This window comes from Dendrobates tinctorius, unplaced genomic scaffold (genome assembly GCF_039654945.1).
Source record: "Dendrobates tinctorius isolate UK_male_01 unplaced genomic scaffold, ASM3965494v1 ptg000005l, whole genome shotgun sequence".
In the NCBI taxonomy this organism is placed as follows: domain Eukaryota; kingdom Metazoa; phylum Chordata; class Amphibia; order Anura; family Dendrobatidae; genus Dendrobates; species Dendrobates tinctorius.
Window position 1 is genome coordinate 25386351 of NW_027361673.1, and position 25032 is coordinate 25411382.

General features: G+C 42.5%; 1 protein-coding gene across 4 annotated transcripts in view; it reads right to left on the reverse strand.

The window, feature by feature from the left end:
- Positions 1–1083: 1083 nt before the first annotated feature.
- Positions 1084–25032, reverse strand: part of DYNC1LI1 (dynein cytoplasmic 1 light intermediate chain 1) — a 70549-nt gene continuing 46600 nt past the window's right edge. For 3 of the 4 annotated variants that reach the window (XM_073568766.1, XM_073568742.1, XM_073568756.1), the window contains 12 exons: positions 20578–20651; positions 20360–20476; positions 19164–19394; positions 18304–18473; positions 15792–15885; positions 14971–15106; positions 14265–14376; positions 7758–7817; positions 7578–7619; positions 5048–5168; positions 4818–4961; positions 1084–2727 (listed from right to left, as the gene is read on the reverse strand). In XM_073568766.1, coding sequence (XP_073424867.1) covers positions 2615–2727; positions 4818–4961; positions 5048–5168; positions 7578–7619; positions 7758–7817; positions 14265–14376; positions 14971–15106; positions 15792–15885; positions 18304–18473; positions 19164–19394; positions 20360–20402 — 1266 coding nt within the window. In that variant the 5' untranslated portion in view covers positions 20403–20476; positions 20578–20651 and the 3' untranslated portion in view covers positions 1084–2614. The remainder of the gene's footprint in view (positions 2728–4817; positions 4962–5047; positions 5169–7577; positions 7620–7757; positions 7818–14264; positions 14377–14970; positions 15107–15791; positions 15886–18303; positions 18474–19163; positions 19395–20359; positions 20477–20577; positions 20652–25032) is intronic. The other variant, XM_073568750.1, reaches the window with a different exon arrangement.

The window sequence follows — 25032 nt, forward strand, 5'->3', positions numbered from 1 at the left end:
AGCCAAGCCGCATGGGTGGCTAGTAATCTTTAAAGCATGTCTTTCTCTGAAACGCTGCAACGTTTCAGGGTTCAGCATGTATGGCTGAAATCATACAGCCAGTGTCTGATCCATGGGCAGCAGGTAATAGCAGCAAGATTCACCATGTTTGATATAGACTATAGATTAGTAACACATGCTCCAAGCTTTTTTTCAATTTCCTCTTGTTATTTTATTTTCTTTGAATCATTAACTCCCAGGTCATTAAAATGAAAAAAAAAAAATTAAGTCCCATGTACAAAAACTTGATTTCAACAACTTTTCTAATGACATTCCCTTTAATTTCTACCATAAAGTTGTGTGTAAATCATGACAATAGTATTATATTTGCAAATAATTACTTGTGGTACATTCAGTTAATTGATGCAAAGGATTTAGTCATACGGAAATCCATAATATTTTCTTCCATAAGGTATTGGTGCAGTCGTTTGGTGCGTTTACTCATGGTAGCAACACTGAAACCACCATGGATATAAAGTCTCTTTGATCTTAGAAAGTTGATTGCATATTGCCAAGATACGTAAACCCCACTCTTCTGATCGGTGTTGGGGGAGTTCAACATTTTGAAACCGGAAAATGAAGGGTACACATCGGTGGTCTCTGCTTAGTTTCTTCTATACAGCAGCACCCAGACCACTCACTATGCAGGAAACTGCTGCACGGCCCCAATCAGGTGAATATGACTGACAGCTGTATTCTCACTGAATTAAGCTACTCTTCTCAATTTTTCCTAATCCGCCATAGAAAAATTACAAAACATTTTTATTGGGAACTCCCAAGTTTTCCAGCCTGATCTATATTTACATTGAATACACTTTATACCTGTCAACTCGGCAGCAGAACCATCCTGACACATCTAATTAATAATCTAGAACTTATTTACATGTGATTTGAACACAGTGGGTGAAGCATCAGGGAGAATAAAAAAAAAAAACCTTGTAGGATTTTTATGCCTTTATAAAACAGTCAGCCTAGTTTTGGCCATTCTCATTTTACTGTATACTCAATGTGGCAAGTAATGGCTACGAAAGAAACCACACACAATAGTTTTCATGGATATATTTTCTTTTTCGACTGAAAAGTACATTTTTGGGAGTGTCCAACTTTTAATTGTTGCAACTGAGGTCAATAGTACGTAAATCCATTAATATCCTTTGTGAAAGTGAGAATTGGCACTCAAATACATATGGAGTGGAGGGTCATATATACACAAAATCTCGGTGGAAAGAGACATTGCTGTAATCCATAAAGCATGCACTTTTCCTGGCAATTTTTATCAACTGCAAAAAAAAAAAAATATCAGAAAACATCTGAGAAACTAGAACCCATCTCAAGCAAATGAATTACTAATCTGCAAAAGATGAGCGAGAACGATAAATAGGTGCTTCGGGTACATTGATATTTTCAGTGTTTAAGATTAAATGTATGGATCCAAGATCAGAAATGATTAAACTGTTCACCTCGTCGGCACTAGGACTGCGCCAAAGTCTCGTTCCTGAAACCTCAGATTAGAAAACGTGCCAAGTGTGGGAGGGGTAAGTGAATTTCACAAATTGAGATTCTGACATTACTTAAATCATTCCCTGAAGTTTACACTACGGAAGCTTGCACACGCACACCCAAAAAATTTTTTTTTTAAAAAAAAGGATAATTTTGGTTTTGAAACATCTGGTAATTCAGATTCTGTATAGAATGATATCCCAGCTGGTGTTATATTGCCAGGTCACTCAGTAGCACTTATTCTAACTAAAGCAAAACTAAAATAAGGCCAACCTATCCAAATAAATATCTCAACTTAAATATAAAAAAAAGTTAAATCTATGCAGATAATAAATACAACTTTATTAACTGATTGAAGAAAACAGAACTCTGTGACCCCCCCAATGTAATCCATGCCGGCTAGTGCAGAGCTGTACACAGTAGACAAATCCCAGACAACACAGACGCTAATCTTACAAAATAGTCATGTAGTGCTTGCAGTCAATAGGTAATAGAACCGGCCCATACCGTAGGTCATTATACTGTGGAGCACAGCAGCAATATTTAGCAATGCCAGATTTCATTACTGAATTTTGCATTCTAGAAAGCGCATAAAAGATTCATTTGCCCCCTCCATTTATCCGACAAAATGTTATTTTTTCGTTCTTACTATTTTCCACAATTTTACAATTGAAGTGGAAAATGGCAAACCATCAGTAGCCTATACTAAATTGCATTTTTATTCATGTTCATTTTTGGTAAACAAGTGCAAAGAATTGCAGCTCTACCAAACAAGTGGCCTGACAAAATAAGAAAATTATATGAACGGAACAAAGAAAAATCTGTGCCGTAAAAACAAACAAGAAAAAAATAAAAAAAAAAAACCTATTTTATATATCTCAGTCCAGTATTGATTTCTATTATTCCACAGCTATATTTTGTTAACTTGGCAAATATGCAAACAATGTGTGTTAATTTTTTCTTAAGAAAAAAAAAAAAGGGAGAAAATAAAAGTTTCTGTCTCTGCTGCTCCACAATCACTGAGAAAGTAAAATGCAGAGGCAAATTTACAGAACTCAGGTTGTCTCTGCAATCTTCAAGATGCATCATTTTCTGTAGGGGAGGTTGGTGATGTAGGGGATGGCATGTCAGGTTTACGCGAGATTCTCTCCAGCTCAGCTTGAACATCTGTTAAAACCGACTTCTGGCCTAAAAGACAAGATTAAATAGGCTTCAGGCACATGAAGTCTGCTGAATCTACTGAACCTGGGAGGTTGGCCAATCTGTCCAATATCATCTTACGGTTGCACTCACTGAACTATATGGAAAGGTTGAGCCCGCCAGAGACATTGCTTGACATCTCTGTCCGTCAATACAGAACATATGCGATCGAGATCAGCACAGCTACAAATATGTGAGGCGTTTTATAATGAAGACAGAGCAGTCACTGCTGGTACCTGCACTACTTTGCTTTTGACTGCGGCATTCATGCTATAAAATGAAAAAAAAAAAAAAGTGGAAATACTGACCCCTAATGATGAAGAATTACTACAACCTCATTACTCTGTGCATGAATGTCTTGTCCTCACAAAATCAGAGAAAAACACGTGCCGAATACAAAAACAAATCTTGTGGCAAGACCTGACTGAAGTTTTGCCTATTTCAGCTTCTTCCAGGGCAGACCAAGCCACATCCAATGTCTTCTTTTAAGGCTATGTGCACACGTATGCAGAAAATGTCTGCATAAAAACCGGCTTCCTTCCCAGAAACCGCGCGGTTTTCGCACGGTTTTATGCGGTTTTTTTCCACGCGGTTCCAGACACCTAGAAATAGCCAGAAATGCGGAAAAATCTGCGAAATTAATGAGCATGCCGCACTTTTTACCGCAAAGCGTTTTTTTCGCGGTAAAAAAAACGCATCTATATGCACAAAAAGTGCAAAATGCAAAGAAATCAATGGAAAGCTTATTTTAAGCGTTTTTATTGGCAAATCCGCGGAAAAAACGCTATGTGTTAACACAGCCTCTCTCTTCAACATGAGTTGGTGTATAATAGTTCATGGGCACATCTCTTGGTTTAATAGTTGTTACACGTAGAAGACATTGGATGTGGCTTAGCATATAACGGCTGATAAGACTGTAGAGGTTATGCCTCAGAAGAAGCCAAAATAAGTGAAACTTGAGTTAAGCTTGGTCATGAGATGGATCGCTTTTTGTATTCTACAAGTTTGTTTTTTTTTGCCCCTGAGATCGGTTCATCACCACTGCAGGTAACAGACTTACACAGATTTATAGTATAGTATGAAGTGGTGCAATTTCCCATAGTGACTATACTCAGTGATGTGTATACTGTCCTTATGAGTTCAAAGAGTTTGTACACCAAAAAAGAAAAAGGTAAAAACATTAATATAAAGATATTATAGAGATAAATAAATCTATTGTACCATCAATCAGCAGTAAATAATACAAAACCAGAATAGACAGAAAGAACAAATTAAGTACTACATAGATGGAGAAAGTAGTACAAAAGAAACAAGCATCCCTCAGTGATGCTGTATAAATACTGGCCGTCTTAGGTTATATGCAAATTTATATTACAAGGGCCATAACCCACAGAATGCATGCGTGGAGAATAATAAACAACCTGTGTTAATGCAGGTAACCGGGTTTTTAAGGTCCCTGCAAATAGATGGATATAAAGTGCACGTGGGAAGACTCAAAATAATGAGTCAGAATAATAAAGCCATAAAATAAACAGCCGGCACATTGCCTTGGGACATAGTCGCCATGCAGCATTTCTGTATATGGCGACTATGTCCCAAGGTACAGTCGCCAGTAATCTCGGAATCCCCTGTCTATTTATATATATTGTTGCAATAAAACTTATTATTTTTCTAAAAAACCCTAATTCTGGTTTTGTATTAGTTACTGCTGATTGATGGTAGATTTATTTATCTCTATATCTTTCTATTAAGGTTTTTACCTCTCTTTTTTGGTGTACATGTTTTGGCCTAGGGGTTTGCCCCAATTGGCCATAGGGACAATTTTGCAGGTTTATATATGAGTTCAAAGAGTTTGTCTGGGATTTTGGCCATCTGATTGGCTGATATGTGCACCTTTTGTTATTTTGCAACACAAGTAGTTGTGGTTTGCCAGGTATTTTCCAGTCTATTATCCACCTCTTATTTCCATTGTCGTCATGATCTATATAGAGATTTTCATTTTCCGGGTGAGTCATTAGCTACACCTTACATACAGGTGTCACACAAATTTATTTTGATACACTAAAAAGGGGGAGTACCTGTTTTTTTGGTAGATGTTGGCAGACTATTACCTCCTGAATTGCCTGCCGGGTTGCCTGTACCACCAGGCCCAGGTGACCCAGTCTTCTTACTTAACAAGCTGTTAAAGAAATTTGCAAGTACTCCTTCGCTTGTTGTTCCAGCTGGGATGAAAACAGAAATGAAATGTTTAATATAGACATTTCAGTGGCATTTGTGTTCTGATAGTAGAGGTCGACAAGTCAAGTACCTTTCATATTGGGATCAATTTTCTTTGTACCAGCAGGCACTGGTGATACGCTGGCAACATTAGAAGTTCCTGATCTACTGGGTGTCCTAGGAGAGCCACCAGGTACCCGAGGAGATGCATCCTGCAGGACATTAAAGGAGGAGTTAACACAGAGACTCACACAGAGACTGAAGAAGTTTTATTAAACAGCTGGTTAATAGGGCTTACACTAATTATATACACTCACTGGCCACTTTATTAGGTACACCATGCTAGTAAGGGGTTGGACCCCCTTTTGCCTTCAGAACTGCCTCAATTCTTCGTGGCAGAGATTCAACAAGGTGCTGGAAGCATTCCTCAGAGATTTTGGACCATATTGACATGATGGCATCACACAGTTGGCGCAGATTTGTCGGCTGCACATCCCTGATGCGAATCTCCCGTTCCACCACATCCCAAAGATGCTCTATTGGATTGAGATCTGGTGACTGAGGAGGCCATTTGAGTACAGTAAACTCATTGTCATGTTCAAGAAACCAATCTGAGATGATTCGAGCTTTATGACATGGCGCATTATCCTGCTGAAAGTAGCCATCAGATGTTGGGTACATTGTGGTCATAAAGGGATGGACATGGTCAGCAACAATACTCAGGTAGGCTGTGGCGTTGCAACGATGCTCAATTGGTACCAAGGGGCCCAAAGAGTGCCCAGAAAAAATTCCCCACACCATGACACCACCACCACCAGCCTGAACCGTTGATACAAGGCAGGATGGATCCATGCTTTCATGTTGTTTACGCCAAATTCTGACCCTACCATCCGAATGTCGCAGCAGAAATCGAGACTCATCAGACCAGGCAACGTTTTTCCAATCTTCTACTGTCCAATTTCGATGAGCTTGTGCAAATTGTAGCCTCAGTTTCCTGTTCTTAGCTGAGAGGAGTGGTACCCAGTGTGGTCTTCTGCTGCTGTACCCCATCTGCCTCAAAGTTCGACGCACTGTGCGTTCAGAGATGCTCTTCTGCCTACCTTGGTTGTAACGGGTGGCAATTTGAGTCACTGTTGCCTTTCTATCAGCTCGAACCAGTCTGCCCATTCTCCTCTGACCTCTGGCATCAACATGGCATTTCCGGCCACAGAACTGCCGCTCACTGGATTTTTTTTCTTTTTCGGACCATTCTCTGTAAACCCTAGAGATGGTTGTGCGTGAAAATCCCAGTAGATCAGCAGTTTCTGAAATTCTCAGACCAGCCCTTCTGGCACCAACAATCATGCCACGTTCAAAGGCACTCAAATCACCTTTCTTCCCCATACTGATGCTCGGTTTGAACTGCAGGAGATTGTCTTGACCATGTCTACATGCCTAAATGCACTGAGTTGCCGCCATGTGATTGGCTGATTAGAAATTAAGTCTTAACACACAGTTGGACAGGTGTACCTAATAAAGTGGCCAGTGAGTGTATATATTATATTAGAGAGAGCGTCCGCATGCAAGGATCTTCTCACTTTTCAGGTGGAACAGATTACAGTTGTGACTACCCCTGGAGGTTGCGGTGTTGTGATGGAGCAGATGCCACACAGTGCTGCGCCATAGAGCAAGGCAGGGCTGTGGAGTCGGTAAGCCAAACCTGCGACTCCGACTCCTCAATTTCCCTTACACCGACTCCGACTCCAACTCCGACTCCAACTCCGACTCCAACTCCGACTCCAACTCCGACTCCCACACATATTGCTTATATTTAAGTGAAAAATTTATTGTAGTACAATGTGAACCTCAGACATTTAATCATTTCTATGATCCAATAATCAAGATATTTAGATAGAACAGAATATATATTGGTGTACTACCCGGTTTTCATTCTTTTTGGTACAGATACGATATGGATAGACAGATATGGATAAATGGATAGATAAAAGCAGATTAGAAATCTGCTCTGCTATTGAAAACATTATCTATGAGCTCAAAAACCTTTCAGGTGATGCGGTTTTTTAAAAAGATGATCAGCTTTTGCAGCTGAAAAACGTATCCTCAAAAAACACAGGAAAAACGCTGTGTGTGAATGTAGCCTTAGATCAGGAATAGAACAGCCATTTATAGGACATTTCATAACTTTCCCAAACTCCTATGAAAAAATATTCAGCACATCCTGCATTGAATTACTGTACCCAATTTATTATATATTTTAGGAGTCGGAGTCGGTCCATTTTATACCGACTCCAACTCCGACTCCACCAAAATGAGCACCGACTCCGACTCCACGACTCCGACTCCACAGCCCTGGAGCAAGGACCAACTAAAAAATGACCGCTATCACTCACTTAGTGGGCTTATACAGTTTGATCAAAAGATGCACTAAGAACCGCATGTTCATTTCTACGAATTGCAGCAATTGGTCAATGTAAAATGAGGATGCTTGGTCCATGACTTTTTTTTTGTATTTATGGCATAAAGCATCTTTTAGTTTTAATGTTTTATACATGCCATTACAAATGTAGGGGTGACAAATGGGTATATTCCATACCATTAGGCATTAAAAAAGCTCTACTTACTGGACGGCCTGCAGTACTTGGTGGTTGTTTTGCCAGCTGTGACTAGAAAGAAACTATACATTAGAGGGCATGTCATAATGGTAAAAAAAAAAAAATATGTAAAACCCACACTGATCAATATGAAGTTATCGTGGACACATACATTGTCTGGCCTTCCGCAGGAAACAGGGAGACGCTTACCTGCTGCTTCATAAGGAATACTTGGTCATCCTCTGCAACAATCTCTTTCTCATGAACAAACTGAAGAAGAAAAATATATAAGTACAGTATGGACTAAAAAGCTTGATAATGCCAAGAAATAATTAGTAAACTGAGGGGTTAATATTGTCTAACAGACATGCCGATCATGGAGAGGGCCCTTCATTGATAAGTGGCTCAGATGCTAAACCTGCTCCCCACAAGCTAGCAGCAATCAGAGTTAGATCTGATAGCTACCATTAACCCTTTAAATGCTATTGTCAATCACTGACAGCGGCATTTAAACCACACAATCCTGCCTGGGCATCCATATGCAGGGCTGTGGCGTCAGTAAGCCAAACCTCTGACTCCACAGCACTGCCTCACTACTGAGCATGTATATAAAGTGCAGCACAGATTCATCTCCACAGCACTGACTCACTACTGAGCATGTACATAAAGTGCAGCACAGATTCATCTCCACAGCCCTGCCTCACTACTGAGCATGTACATAAAGTGCAGCACAGATTCATCTCCACAGCACTGCCTCACTACTGAGCATGTACATAAAGGGCAGCACAGATTCATCTCCACAGCACTGCCTCACTACTGAGCATGTACATAAAGTGCAGCACAGATTCATCTCCAAGGCCCTGCCTCACTAGTGAGCCTGTGCATAAAGCGCAGCACAGATTCATCTCCACAGCACTGCCTCACTACTGAGCATGTACATAAAGTGCAGCAGATTCATCTCCACAGCACTGCCTCACTACTGAGCCTGTACATAAAGTGCAGCACAGATTCATCTCCACAGCACTGCCTCACTACTGAGCCTGTACATAAAGTGCAGCACAGATTCATCTCCACAGCACTGCCTCACTACTGAGCATGTACATAAAGTGCAGCACAGATTCATCTCCACAGCCCTGCCTCACTACTGAGCCTGTACATAAAGTGCAGCACAGATCCATCTCCACAGCACTGCCTCACTACAGAGCATGTACATAAAGTGCAGCATAGATTCATCTCCACAGCACTGCCTCAATACTGAGCATGTACATAAAGTGCAGCACAGATTCATCTCCACAGCTCTGCCTCACTACTGAGCATGTACATAAAGTGCAGCACAGATTCATCTCTACAGCACTGCCTCACTACTGAGCCTGTACATAAAGTGCAGCACAGATTCATCTCCACAGCACTGCCTCACTACTGAGCATGTACATAAAGTGCAGCACAGATTCATCTCCAAGGCCCTGCCTCACTACTGAGCCTGTACATAAAGTGCAGCACAGATTCATCTCCACAGCACTGATCACTACTGAGCATGTACATAATGTGCAGCACAGATTCATCTCCACAGCACTGCCTCACTACTGAGCCTGTACATAAAGTGCAGCACAGATCCATCTCCACAGCACTGCCTCACTACAGAGCATGTACATAAAGAGCAGCACAGATTCATCTCTAAGGCCCTGCCTCACTACTGAGCCTGTAAATCAAGAGCCGCGGAGACACCATCACATGTTTCTCAACGCAAGCAATGACTAGCCAGGTCTTTCACCAGGAAGGAACAACCATTGGAAGGGCAGTCTCCAATGAAGGAAACCACCTATGCCAAAACATGGTATCCATCCACAGACAGCTGTTTCGGGGTATTGCCCCTCATCAGTGTGGAGTAGGAAACTGGCTAGTAGGAGCTATGCCTAGTAAAAGACTGTGAAATATGAGGATGAATGAACTCATGGAGATCAACATCCAACACTGCGGAGACACCATCACGTTTCTCAACGCAGTGATGCTAGAGAAATGCCCCCATCCCTTATAGGAAATATGCAAAAACATGTAAATCAAGAGCCGCGGAGACACCATCACATGTTTCTCAACGCAAGCAATGACTAGCCAGGTCTTTCACCGGGAAGGAACAACCACGGGAAGGGCAGTCTCCAATGAAGGAAACCACCTATGCCAAAACATGGTATCATTGGAGACTGCCCTTCCCGTGGTTGTTCCTTCCCGGTGAAAGTCCTGGCTAGTCATTGCTTGCGTTGAGATTCATCCTCATATTTCACAGTCTTTTACTAGGCATTGCTCCTACTAGCCAGTTTCCTACTCTACACTGATGAGGGGCAATACCCCGTAACAGCTGTCTGTGGATGGATACCATGTTTTGGCATAGGTGGTTTCCTTCATTGGAAACTGCCCTTCCCGTGGTTGTTCCTTCCCGGTGAAAGACCTGGCTAGTCATTGCTTGCATTGAGAAACGTGATGGAGTCTCCGTAGTGTTGGATGTTGATCTCCATGAGTTCATTCATCCTCATATTTCACTACTGAGCCTGTACATAAAGAGCAGCACAGATTCATCTCCACAGGACTGCCTCACTGAGCCTGTACATAAAGAGCAGCACAGATTCATCTCCACAGTACTGCCTCACTACTGAGCCTGTACATAAAGCGCAGCACAGATTCATCTCCACAGCACTGATCACTACTGAGCATGTACATAAAGTGCAGCACAGATTCATCTCCACAGCACTGCCTCACTACTGAGCATGTGCATGAAGAGCAGCACAGATTCATCTCCACAGCATTGCCTCACTACTGAGCATGTGCATGAAGAACAGCACAGATTCATCTCCACAGCATTGCCTCACTACTGAGCATGTGCATGAAGAGCAGCACAGATTCATCTCCACAGCATTGCCTCACTACTGAGCATGTGCATGAAGAGCAGCACAGATTCATCTCCACAGCATTGCCTCACTACTGAGCATGTGCATGAAGAGCAGCACAGATTCATCTCCACAGCACTGCCTCACTACTGAGCATGTGCATAAAGAGCAGCACAGATTCATCTCCACAGCACTGCCTCACTACTGAGCATGTGCATAAAGAGCAGCACAGATTCATCTCCACAGCACTGCCTCACTGAGCATGTACATAAAGAGCAGCACAGATTCATCTCCACAGCACTGCCTCACTACTGAGCCTGTACATAAAGTGCAGCACAGATTCATCTCCACAGCACTGCCTCACTACTGAGCATGTACATAAAGTGCAGCACAGATTCATCTCCACAGCACTGATCACTACTGAGCCTGTACATAAAGAGCAGCACAGATTCATCTCCACAGCACTGCCTCACTGAGCCTGTACATAAAGAGCAGCACAGATTCATCTCCACAGTACTGCCTCACTACTGAGCCTGTACATAAAGCGCAGCACAGATTCATCTCCACAGGACTGCCTCACTGAGCCTGTACATAAAGAGCAGCACAGATTCATCTCCACAGTACTGCCTCACTACTGAGCCTGTACATAAAGCGCAGCACAGATTCATCTCCACAGCACTGATCACTACTGAGCATGTACATAAAGTGCAGCACAGATTCATCTCCACAGCACTGCCTCACTACTGAGCATGTGCATGAAGAGCAGCACAGATTCATCTCCACAGCATTGCCTCACTACTGAGCATGTGCATGAAGAACAGCACAGATTCATCTCCACAGCATTGCCTCACTACTGAGCATGTGCATGAAGAGCAGCACAGATTCATCTCCACAGCATTGCCTCACTACTGAGCATGTGCATGAAGAGCAGCACAGATTCATCTCCACAGCATTGCCTCACTACTGAGCATGTGCATGAAGAGCAGCACAGATTCATCTCCACAGCACTGCCTCACTACTGAGCATGTGCATAAAGAGCAGCACAGATTCATCTCCACAGCACTGCCTCACTACTGAGCATGTGCATAAAGAGCAGCACAGATTCATCTCCACAGCACTGCCTCACTGAGCATGTACATAAAGAGCAGCACAGATTCATCTCCACAGCACTGCCTCACTACTGAGCCTGTACATAAAGTGCAGCACAGATTCATCTCCACAGCACTGCCTCACTACTGAGCATGTACATAAAGTGCAGCACAGATTCATCTCCACAGCACTGATCACTACTGAGCCTGTACATAAAGAGCAGCACAGATTCATCTCCACAGCACTGCCTCACTGAGCCTGTACATAAAGAGCAGCACAGATTCATCTCCACAGCACTGCCTCACTACTGAGCCTGTACATAAAGTGCAGCACAGATTCATCTCCACAGCACTGCCTCACTACTGAGCCTGTACATAAAGTGCAGCACAGATTCATCTCCACAGCACTGCCTCACTACTGAGCATGTACATAAAGTGCAGCACAGATTCATCTCCACAGCACTGCCTCACTACTGAGCCTGTACATAAAGTGCAGCACAGATTCATCTCCACAGCACTGCCTCACTACTGAGCATGTACATAAAGTGCAGCACAGATTCATCTCCACAGCACTGCCTCACTACTGAGCATGTACATAAAGTGCAGCACAGATTCATCTCAACTAAAAGCCAGAGATCCTTAGATCAGGAACAAAACAGACATTTAGGCTATGTGCACACGTTGCGGATTCCGCCGTGGGTTTTTCCGCACAGAACTGCAGGTAAAGTGACCTGCGGTTTTGCCCTGCGGTTTCACATCTCTACTATGTTAAAGGTGTGAAACCGCTGCGGAAACCGCACAAACAATTGACATGCTGCAGTTTGTAAACCGCAGCAAAACCGCGCGGAAAAAAACGCACCGTGAGCACAGCGTTTTTGAAACCCCATAGGGTTTCATTGCAATGTACCATGTCAGCGGAACTGCTGCGTTTCCGCAGGGCCAAAACTGCTGCGGAAACGCAGCAGAATCCGCAACGTGTGCACATAGCCTTACAGGACATTTCATCACTTTCCCAAATTCTTATGAAAACATTTACAGCACATCCTGCATTGTACTATTGAACCTAATTTATTGTAAATTTTGGAGTCGGTCCACTTTATACCAACTTCGACTCCCCCAAAATGGACACCGACTCCAGAGCCCTGGATTGCAGGGTGCCAATGCCTTGCAGTGACAGTCAAGAGCCTGCTGAAAATCCCAGTCAATGCCACGTTGGTATTCTTGTTTAATCCAGTCTGAGGCCAGGCTTCATATAAGTCTGCGATTTGGACATTATACTCAATGTGCAAATTAAAAAGTGGAAACAAACCAATTTTTTTTTTCACGAACATCTGAATTTTCTAAACAACCAATATCTAATCATATAATTTTAGTATCGCTGTAATCGTACCAGACAAACGCCAAGAAAACAAAACTTAAAAACCAATGGCAAATTTGGGGGGTTTCCCCACAATTCACCTCGCTTAGCATCTTTTTCAATATATCATATACAGCATCATTCGAAAATGACAACTCATTCTACAATAACAGTCTAAATGGGGCTAAAAAGCATAATAGCAATTTTTTATTTAGCTTTTTAATTTTCTTCTGAGTGCATCCAGCTTTACATAGCTGAATGGATGGTCATATCCTTATCTGCTAAAACTACACTTCCCAGCAGCACCCCCTGCTTCTGCGCAGTGCTGCCGACCCTGCTTCATGTGTGCTTCCTGGTACAGATGGATCTCAACATGGGCAATTTATATTTCTATGGATGAGGTAACCATTCAGCGTTTTAATGTAACCCACATTTATTACAAATTACAAGCTCCGCATTTCATTGGAGGAGCAAAAGGACCTTTAAAGAAGTTAAGTGGGGTGGGGACTCTGCCCTCCCTTTCCACCCGTTTGATCACTGGGGTGCCCATTGGGTTTCTATGTTAAGTAGAGGTGAAGGCTGCCAAGTAAGTCAGTTCTGAGTCACTCCTGAAATATCAAAAGACTGACAGTCACTTCAAAACAGAAAACTGGTGTGTACAGGTGCATACAGGTGCATAAGATGTTTAGTGCATAATTTGGCCAATACATGCACGAATGCCCACAGCAACGGAAAGGCGTCTCTCTTTGCTGGTAACCTATCCTAATGTGATTCCTCTCCTGAAACCTACATTTCTATGGGTAGGTAGGATCCTGCTGTAATCAAAACAATTACAGGCTGATGTATAGAGATGGCTACTCTTAGCATGCACCTGTACACACCAGTTTTTAGTTCTGAAGTGACAGTCAGTCTTGATATTTATACATAGGCACTCTGACTGAGTATATATATAACACACACACACACACACACACACACACACACACACACACACCAGCATAGGAATCACTTTAGGATAGGTTCCCAGGATAAGGTCGCCTTGTTGTGGCTGCTGCACACACATGAATTGGCCAAATTAAGTGCCAAGTATCTTTGTTTTTTTCCTACTTTGTAGAGCAGTAACAAAATTCATATTTCATATATTTCATGTTTCCATGCCACAGCACTACAGAGTGCAATTTTGTTAGTACGAATTCACTTCTTAGAGCAGATTCACACATACATAGACTGCCAAGTTCAGGTTAAGAGGTCAGGTCATGCAGTCTGTACTCAGATGTGTGAATAATGCCTTACACATGGAAACTAACCACAATATAAAAAAAAAGCCTGTGCAATTGTACAGCATTATGCAAAACCTAAAATAAAAAGAACACAAGACTTTGCTGTTAATTACCTTCCGCACTGGTGGCTTAGTGATAATATCTTCAAAAGTGTCATCAGGTTTTAACGTTTGAAAATTTTCATGTAAAATTCCTATTTTTTTGTCATTGTCCCATCCTGCTGGACTGAAGAAACAAGTTTGAATGGCAAAACATTAAGAACATACTTCTTGGGGGAGAAAAAAATAAAATATACTAATATATATATATATATATATATATATATATATATATATATATATATATATATATATATATATATATTTTTTTTTATTATCCCCCACACCGCAATTACTAGTACATACAGTCTCACATCACTACACACAGTATCACAAAAAGCTGGAGGGAGGGGTGGTCTTTCAAATGGTTGCAGGAAGCCAGATCTTAATAGAAGGCAGTAAGTGAAGATCAAACTTTTTTTTTTTAGCTCTTACAAAATATGGATTTCTGAAAATTTAGATTTACATGCTGGCCTTCAGTGTTTACCATCTTTTCAATATCCAGGTATTTTTATTTATATAATTTTTGTAGATTGAAGCGTTGATTGGTTTCAGAAACCTGCAAATCTTAGATGCCTGACGCCTATAAAAAAATTCTGCGCTCTCTTTCCTTTCAATCACAATACAATTTCACATGTCAGGCTGCCGACAATCCCAAAGCAATTTATATTTTCTACAAAGTGGGATGGGGATTTGAATTAAATGTGATTTGAGCACTTACATAAATACTGCATCCTTTTCCACAACAACAGCAGGCATGTTGAAAGGAAAGCCGTATAATTGCTGAACAATATATTTATATACAAGGTCAATATTTTTGTTCTCTTTTATGGATGTATAAATTAGTGCAGCACCATCTACAAAGGAACTGGTCAAGGAAATAACCGGGAAAAAGCAATAGTTCAGGCAGAATGCAGCCATGTGTGAAAGGACCAGTTTTCATGCTAACAGTCTATATAGACAGACAGTATAACATTGATACAGTGCAAGCTTGGAGAGTAGTGGAAGAAATACACCTACTTCACAGCATGATTGTGTGTTTTACTGTTTCGTTTATAAACATAGTAGCAACCAGTTTACCTGCAAGTGCAATGCCCACCCCAGTGCACTTGCAACTCTGGGTGAGATCTTCATGGAGGAGTGGGCCAAAATCCCTTCTGCAGCGCGTGCAAACTTGGTGAACCACACGAAACGTCTGACCTCTAACTGCAAACAGAGGTTTCTGTGCCAAATATTTAGTTCTGTTTCTCTATTGTGTCAAATAATTGTTTCATGCAATAAACTGCAAACTAATTGTGTAAAAATCATACAATGTAACTTTCTGGGTTTTTTTTTAGATTCTGTCTCTCACAGTTGAAGTGTACCTACGATAAAAATTACAGACCTCTCCATTTTTTGCAAGTGGGAACACTTGCAAAATTGTCAGTGCACCAAACACTTATTTTCCCCAATACATGCCATTAAATTTGTGATATAAAATCCTGATGCCAGGTTCTCCTTAGGTTCATCTGTGAGGCGAAGCTCTGAATGCAAAAAGGATACATTGTAAACAAAACTTCCTGATATATGACTGAATGAAGTCAAAGTGCTCATCCGTGTAGTCATGTTCTTTTTCCAAAATACTAATAGCATCACACTGCAAAGGTAATGAAATGATTGAAATTAACAATTAGCAGGGAAAATTACAGCGCAAAAATCACAACAGCACAAAACAAGCAATAAAAGGATAATTCTACAAATAACTTAATAGTTTGGCAAAACTTAAGAGGAGCTTCTCTGGCCCAAAACCATAAGTGTAACATTTATATAAGCCTAGAGATTGAGGTTTGTATGATCGTCTGGAGCCCAACCTCTGGGACCTCCATGGATGCCAAAGTCCCCTGTATGAATGGAGCAGCAGTGAGCATGCGCAGCCACACAGGGGATCCTAGGCTCCATACCAATCACTCATCTACCTTATGGATAGGTGACAAACATGGTTTATGCGACACCTCCTTTATAAGGGCAGATTTTATGAAGGGCATATAGCAACCAGAATGAGTGTAGCTTCAGTAATGAGTGTAAAGCCCATCGGTGATTGGTTGCTATGGGAAACAAGGTTTTTGTTTGAGACTGTTTCATGAATCCTCCTGTGTTTCTGCTCCTCACTGTGCTGCTCTGCCTGATGTCCGGACGTACCAGTCAATAACCTGCATACATCAATATATAACTACAAGCGGAGCATCAGGAACGGATAAATCAAGCTAAGGGAAAATGCAGAGGATGCCAATTAAGGGGGCGGTATGGCCACATCAAACGTACACCAAAGAATATGAATACCGTATATATATTCTTTATAGGGGTTAAGCCAAGTCCCCTATATGACTGTGTAAATTGTTGGAGTTGATTTATAATGTATCCAAATAATTTATCAAGTCATGTCCAACGATTTGAAAAGCCCTCATTACGCTATGCCCAACACAGTACCGGCATCACTGGGCATGAATGAGGGGAAGACATTACAATTACAGAGTCCAGGTCTTTTTTATTACTTTTGTTAAACCTCCGCTAATTTCCAGGTCAGTGCACACACACAACATTATATACACATGACAAACGATGAAAACAAAAGTAGAATAAACATGATTCTACTGGCAGAAAATTAATGATAATATTGGAAGTGTAAGAAGAAAATTTCAACTCAACAGTAACATTTATAGAAAATAGCTGAAAAAAAAAAAATTATCTGCTGATCTTAATTTCTTGTGTCATTGGCTTTCATTAACCTTTCAATTCTAGATCAAAACACATGAAACTAGTGAAGACATCTAATATATAAAGCTCAATGTGGGTGTGTGTGTCTGTCTCCAGGATAGGCATCCGCACCGTCGCAGCTACAGTCAGAAAATTTGGCACAGTCACACGTCGGGACCCCGAGAGAGTCATAGGCTATGTTGTGAGGCGAAATTTTAACCCTGCGCGTTCCAATTCACCAAACAATTTTGCCCCTATCTACATAATAGGGAAAAAGTGTGTGTGTATCAAGCCCCGCCCCTCATTATGATATCATAGTGGTTGCCATGGCGACGCTGATGTCATCGGTTGCAAGCCCCGCCCCTCATTATGATGTCATAATAGTTGCCATGGCGACGCTGATGTCATCGGTTGCAAGCCCCGCCCCTCATTATGATGTCATAATGGTTGCCATGGCGACGCTAATGTCTTAATAGGTTGCAATGGCGAAGATGCTGTCACAATGGTTGCCATGGTGACGATGATGTCTTAATAGGTTGCAATGGTGACGGTTATGTCATAACGGTTGCCATGGTGATGATGATGTCATCATTATGGGTATATGGGCACGGGACTATGGGATGGAGGATGTGTGATGGGTATATGGGCACTGGACTATGGGATGGTGGATATGTATGCTGGGTATATGGGCATGGGACTATGAGATGGAGGATGTGTGATGGGTATATGGGCATGGGACTATGGGATGGAGGATGTGTGATGGGTATATGGCCACTCGACTATGGGATGGAGGATATGTATGATGGGTATAATGGGCACGGGCCTATGGGATGGTGGATATGTATGATGGGTATATGGGCACGGGACTATGAGATGGAGGATGTGTGATGGGTATATAGGCATGGGACTATGGGATGGAGGATGTGGGATGGGTATATGGCCACTCGACTATGGGATGGAGGATATGTATGATGGGTATAATGGGCACGGGCCTATGGGATGGTGGATATGTATGATGGGTATATGGGCACGGGACTATGGGATGGAGGATAATTATAATTTGCTATAACTAACCACAGTTAGTTACTATGCCCGGGCAGAACCGGGCTCTTCAGCTAGTATATTATAAAACAGAGAGTTCTCAGAAAGTGTCGGGTCAGTAATTTTATTATACCCAAGATATTATCTAAAAATACTGAAGCATGAGAAAGCTAAATGAAGCCGGCCCTTCCACTAGATTATGGCAGTGTAGATGACACACATTCACCAATGCCTCAGGGTCTGCAGAACTGGTGCCAAAAATGCCATCCCAGCAACTGACCTTTGTGCAAACAACTACTACAGGAATGCCAAGGTTATGGGTAAGAGTGTCTTCTCCTAAGGGCAAAGTCACACTTTCATCCAGATCATCTTGTGAGGATGTATTCCTTCTTTGAGGAGAAGCAGGGAAATCATCTCCAGGCTCTACATACTCCTGGAAACTTCTAACCACTGGAGGAAAAAAAAAATATATATAGAAAATTCTGAGAAACTCTTTGGACTTAGTGCACAACATTTTTAGACATTTCACAAATTACGGATACTTCTAAAATGTGATTTTCAAGAGTCATGAGCTGCGAACCACACCAACGAATATAGTGAAGGACAGGGTCCTTTCAGCTTTAAAGGGAACCTGTCCGGTCCCACAAGGCACCCAAAACTGCTACCATTATCTTTCACAGTTGTAATCTTGTATTTTCAGGTGTGTGCTGTGAGAAAACCGTGCCACATAAACACTGACATTGCATTAGCCAGGACTAGTCTGCTGAAACATCTATTGCCCTGGACAAGTCCTGGCCTCAAGTGCTGTAATCACTCCCACATGGCGTGATTGATGTCTCCTTCACGGTCGTCATAGCTTCAGTGCAACATGTGCACTTGCATGAAATCGCCTGCACCAAAGCAGTGATGGAGGACATGTCAATCATGCCGAGGGAACACAAAAATCGAGGTGGCAGTCTGGGACTTGGGGAACTTTGAATGTAAGTCAGCGGGTCTCCCATTATATTATGTGAAATACTAATGCACAGACTCCACCATCATCTTCAGAAATGTATGAACATCACAGCAGTGAGTCATAACGTGAAGCTTCATTTTATATTTTATATAATCCATCAAACTGTAAAATAACTCTACACTTACTTTTCTCTTCCATCTCTTTTATTTCCTCTGGGGGAATCTTCAGCTTGTCCACATGTTCCCGGGTAACACTAGCCCATTTCTGGAGTGAATCCAAGGCCAACCATGGCCGTGACATGTCTACAACCAACATAACTAATGTGTCCTTAACACTACTGGCATCCATCGCAAACTTCAATAACCCTTTGTGGTACAGATCACCATCCAAGATCCACACATTACATCTGGTCTGATCTAGAATAAGAGACATGCAGTTACTACACGTATCATGTGAGATCATGAAAAACTGATGAAACCAACGAAGAAGAAAATCTCAGAAAGCAATTGTAACGACTCCTCAGATTATTCTTCCAACGTCAATGTGCAATTGATCATCATCATTTGATGTATATTAGATCACTCATGATTATGTAACATAGTAACAAAGTTAGCAAGGCCGAAAAAAGACATTTGTCCGTCCAGTTCAGCCTATATTCCGTCAGAATAAATCTCCAGATCTACGTCCTTCTAAAGAACCTAATCACTGTAAGATACAATATTGTTACGCTCCAGGAAGACATCCAGGCCTCTCTTGAACCCCTCGACTGAGTTCACCATCACCACCTCCTCAGGCAGGGAATTCCAGATTCTCACTGCCCTAACAGTAAAGAATACTCTTCTATGTTGGTGGAAAAACCTTTTCTCCTCCAGATGCAAAGAATGCCCCCTTGTGACCTTGTAAAGTATTACACGTCAAAGCAGCAATCACAATTCTGCTCACCTACTAGAATGTATAATGGTGTGAATGGATCCATTTTATCAGCCATCTGAATGTTATAAAGTAAATAGCATATATATATATATAAAACATTTTAAAGAAGAATTCATGAGGGAAAGCTGTACCCGGGAATTCAGCCTGCCACGAATGCTGGGAAATTTTAGCCCTAAAGTTGCAAAAGTATTCACCTCCAAACTAGAAGATTTTCTGTAACTCAGGAAATACAATGCATTTACAAATCTTTCCGTGTAGATTAAAAGGTGTTGTCAACTATTAGATAATCCCTTACAAATAGCGAGACTATGCAGCCCAGAATAAAAAAAGTGTCACACTTCTACCGGACCGACAGCAATGTCGGCACTGGGTCTCCAACAGCTCCCACATTTTTTTTTTTTTTTTTAAAATTCAGTTCTACGGTTACTAGCACATCACGTCTACTTGCCATCTCTGTCTTCATCGTGAACATTAATGTATAGGTACTCCATTCCTCTTCCTTTCTTGTATTCCTCAATTCCCTGAAGTTTTCCTATCAAGCTTGTCTTGCCGGCTCCATCCTCACCTATTTAAAAAGAAAAGTTGATTAACTTTATGGCTACAAAAAAAAAAAAAAAAAAAAAACACGCACGTGACCAGTTGCACACTGTATACACTTTTACTCACCAAGTAGCAGCACATTCTTCCCAGATGGCAACTTAGAGCGAGAGCGTGTGGAGACTTCACTTAGGATAGATGACCTGTAGAGATACAGATGTGATGATACGAACATAGGGGCTACATACATAAAACCACTGATCTGGGAATATGGAGTTCTACGGATTTGAATGGAGGTAATATGCATACATGAGCATCAGAGGCTCAGCAAAAGTATTGTTCACAGGGATTTCAGGGCACTCGAACGCTTACATTTAACACTGACAGTACGTTTCAATTAAAAAAACAAAAAAAAACAAAGAAAAAACCCACCACATGACAACCCCTCAACACTGCCCATGCGAATTCACATGTAGGAAATAATCTGTAACCTGGGGACAATGGTTTGCTTTCTAAGGCTAGGTATACACTTGTCTCACAAAGTATGAAAGGTGACCCGCTGGCTCATAAATGGAAAGGGAAGAGACCTGGTGACACGCCAGACAACGCGAAACGGTAGTCTTTCTTCATGCTGCCCCCACACCTCCCTGCATGCATGTTTTATTATGTTTGACTAAAGACGATTTTATGGAATGGAGAGCACCACTTTTCATCTTTGGGAAACTATATGGACATGGTTTTTGGGCAATGGCTAACAGTCGCAAGGTGTGTAAAAACGATCTGGCATAAGAGGAATGCTTTTTGAATAATGCTGTTTTTCCAGTTGTGTTTGTATAGGTTTACACTTGTGTCCAAGTCTCATTCAGATAACCCTTTTCCTCATGTACGAGTTCTTTCCACACACAAAAACAAAAATTGTTTATCATCCCAGTCCCAAATTGAACTCGCCAATTCAAGTTAATGAAAAACAAATAGAACAGGAGAGCACTCAGATGCTACCCAGGTGTCATCTGAGTGGTAACCAATTTTTATTGTTTAATAAGTAGGAGTAGTTTGTGATCCCACCACCCCTATGGGAGAAAAATGGACGCCACACTGATCGTGAAAATGGACGAAAATCATAGTTACTGTGAGTCTAAGATACTTTGTGCCTGACCTTGTTGACAAGGCTGATCAGGAAAGGCGTGTGGAGCATCACACAAAAAAGCACCAGAACTGTGTGGCACAAAGCAAGTCAACTAACAAGTGATGATAGGCCCAATTAGAATCCTAGAATGGTAGAGTTGGAAGGGACCTCCTGGGTCATCGTGTCCAACCCCCTGCTCAATGCAGGATTCGCCAAATCATCCCAGACAGATGTCTGTTCAGCCTGTTTGAAGACTAACAGTCAACACAATCAGCGATTTGCTCAATAGTCTACAATATAACATTTACTAGACAGTGTAAAAATTAGACGTTTCTTGAACAGCATTAAAGGGGCTGTCCCCAGGAGAGTGGGCCAAAAGCTGGAACATACGGTACATAAAATTACCAACTGAGCAGGTGAAAATATCAGCTGTTGTAGCAGCAATAACTTCCATTTCTCTTGACAATAATGTCAGCTGGTTTGTGGACAGTTATGTGCTTTTAGGAGAGGTATAAGAACAAGATCCATTCAAAAAACATACCCCAATATTTCTGAAACTTGACTAACACAGCGGCATCCAGACTAGGTCATCTGCTGTCAGCTTTGCAGTGAACACTTTATTTGCCTACATCTAACTTCTACTGATACATCGTACAACACCCTCAGGACAGGAAGAATGGTTACCTTGCGTCATAAAGGTAGGGTGACATTATAATTTACTTTGATTCAGTTTCTGACTATACACATCAGATCGGACCTGGGCAAAGTGCGGCTCGTGGATCGAGACAGCCGAAGGGTTGAAACAGTGACCCAGGGGCCGCACCGTGCTGCCCCCCGTCCCTGCATCCTCAGCAGTGAATGCATTCGTTAAGGAGGGGCCGCCCCTTCTTCCAGCAGTCGTGATAACGGCATTTCATCTTGTCAGCTGTATGTGGCTTGTTTTTTTCATGTGTATGGGATATATATCTGTGTGGAACTCATACTGTAAACTTTTTTATTCCCGGATATTTGTTTTGTGTTTTATTTTTGGTTTTCTCTGTAAATAGGGGGGCATATACTGTACATAGAGGGGCTACGTGGGGCATATGCTGTACATAAAAGGCCATGTGAGAGCTCTTACGGCGTATAGCGGGCTGTATGTGGGCTCTTACGGCGTATAGGGGGCTGTGTGCCCACCCCTGCATTAGATCAATGGTGGCCAAACTCATAGATATTAGATTATGTGGGCTTCTTGACTCTCCCCTTACAGATAAAGTTGAGGGAGAGGAAGAAGGGCATGTCAGTTTTTAGACTGCCGATCCCTTTATTCTTGGTGAGATAAGCAGTCGCTAGAGTCTGGCGGAGGCTCTCTCACATCAGGAAGTGAGCGCTCCTATGCATGGAGGTGTCGGGGGGAGCTAGGTGCCGACTAAACAATGGCTGAATGCTCATTCAATGGACAGCTATTTGTGTATGGGGCCCCTAAGGATCCCCCAACATTCAGACATACAAACAGCAAAACAAACCTTATAACGAGCTGGGATTGTAGATATAGTGACAAACTGAAGGAACTGTAACCTAGCCTCTTGATCAGTGACCTTGTATTTTGCAGATATCTGTTTTCTGCTGCCTCAGTGTAACCAGTATACGGAGTTGCAGACATACGTTCCCCTTGAGGCCGGGTCCACACACAGCATATTTTGCTGCATAAAAATCCGGATGTGCAACATCGGATCTAACTGCGGATTTTGCGGCTTCTCTAAATGGGGTTGAATCTGGGAAAATCCACAGTAAAAGTTGTCAATGTGCAAAAGAAAAAAAAAATATCTGTCTATGAATGAGCTGTAAGATGTGCTGCGATGAAAGTCCTATGTGGACATACTCTTACACAGGGTACACACTGGTGTTTGGATCCCATGTCGGCTGCAAAAGGGGTTAGACAGAACCACATTTGGACAGATTTTTAACAATTCTAACAATTATACAGTGCAAGTTTAGACAAGACGATCTTAAAATGCTCAGTGTTGAGGGCCGTCTAACTTGGAGCACAAGTACTGAGCTAAGTGGCCGCCTAGAGCAGTGACTTATTGTTAGGCGTTGGGTTTCTGCCACTGCACAGCAGGAATCCAGAGCCTTGCACCCAGTGGTCTCCCATTCTTCTTCAGCCGCAGTGGAGCCTGCTCAGCAGATTCATCGGTCCCGACGCTCTGCCCAGGCCAACTCCGTGGGTTTGCTTGCTACTGCCACAGCTATGACAATGCATGCTGCTCAGCAGCGAGATTCTCAAGGGACTAAGTCCTCATGTCGGGCCACTGAGCATGCCCATGGAGTGATCTCCCATTGGAGATCGAGGGTCACGTGCTCAGGTCCTGCTCATGTTCGGATTGGCCCATCCGAGAAGCCAGGAAGGTCCCGGACGCTCACGGCTATAAAAGGTTCGCATGGCCGCTCGCCCATGTGCTAGGATAGACTGTATTTACAGACTATGTGGAGTGAGTGATGTATGAATGTCTCTGGTGAATGACACATTAAGAAACCCCTACCCTTGGTACGCATGTGTTGTGCAGCCTAGCCTGCTAGCGCCCAGGCTTAGGTGTAGGTAGGTCTGAGGTTGAGTCAGGCATCAGGCCTCACCAGGGACTCGGCACGCCTCAGTGCACGTGCACCATAGCCAGCGTCTATAGCGGCGCTCGCGGCAGCAACGCCGCACGTTCAGTGGGCCCAGAAGGACTCTAACCCCGTGTCCTTGGGTAGAGTTCTTTGGCCGTACACTGTGCGCTCTTTTAGCCGAGCTCTGTGAGCACAAACAGACTCCGGCATTTATGTTCAGCGGTAGTGCGGCTCTGTGAAGCAACAGAGTTCGCACCTATTCACATTGGGTGACGTTAACCCGCGTGTGTTCTTATATTATACCGCCATATAGCATCAGCCATTACTGAGCAGCAGGTTACCACCCCTGCACGGTGGACCCCGGGCTGCGAACGCATCTTATTACCATCTTTATTATTTGGTGCGTTCCGACATCCCTAACACTTATGCCACTGATGTGACCTCACAACTGTAGTCACAACACTGAGACCAGAAAACTGGTGGGGATCCGGCACTGGTACCAGGAGGCAGAGTACCTGCTGAGTCGCCGGGTCATGCTGCGCGATCCAGCGATAGTGAAGAGCAGTGACGTCAGTCTCACTGAGCGCAGCATGAGCCAGATTTGGGGAATGTCGCGCAAAACAATGAAATATGTCAGACCTCTGTGGGAACTTTTTTTTTTTTATATTATTTTGAACTTTTATATTTAAAATTTTTAAAAACAATTTTTTTTTATTTTTTTTATACATTTGGCATGCATCAATAGTCTCCATGGGAGACCAGAAACTGCCATAACCCGACCAGTTCTGCTACATACAGGTGATGATCAGATCGCCTGTGTGGAGCAGAATTACTCACTTGCTATGGAGCGCCGACCACGGGGCGGCGCT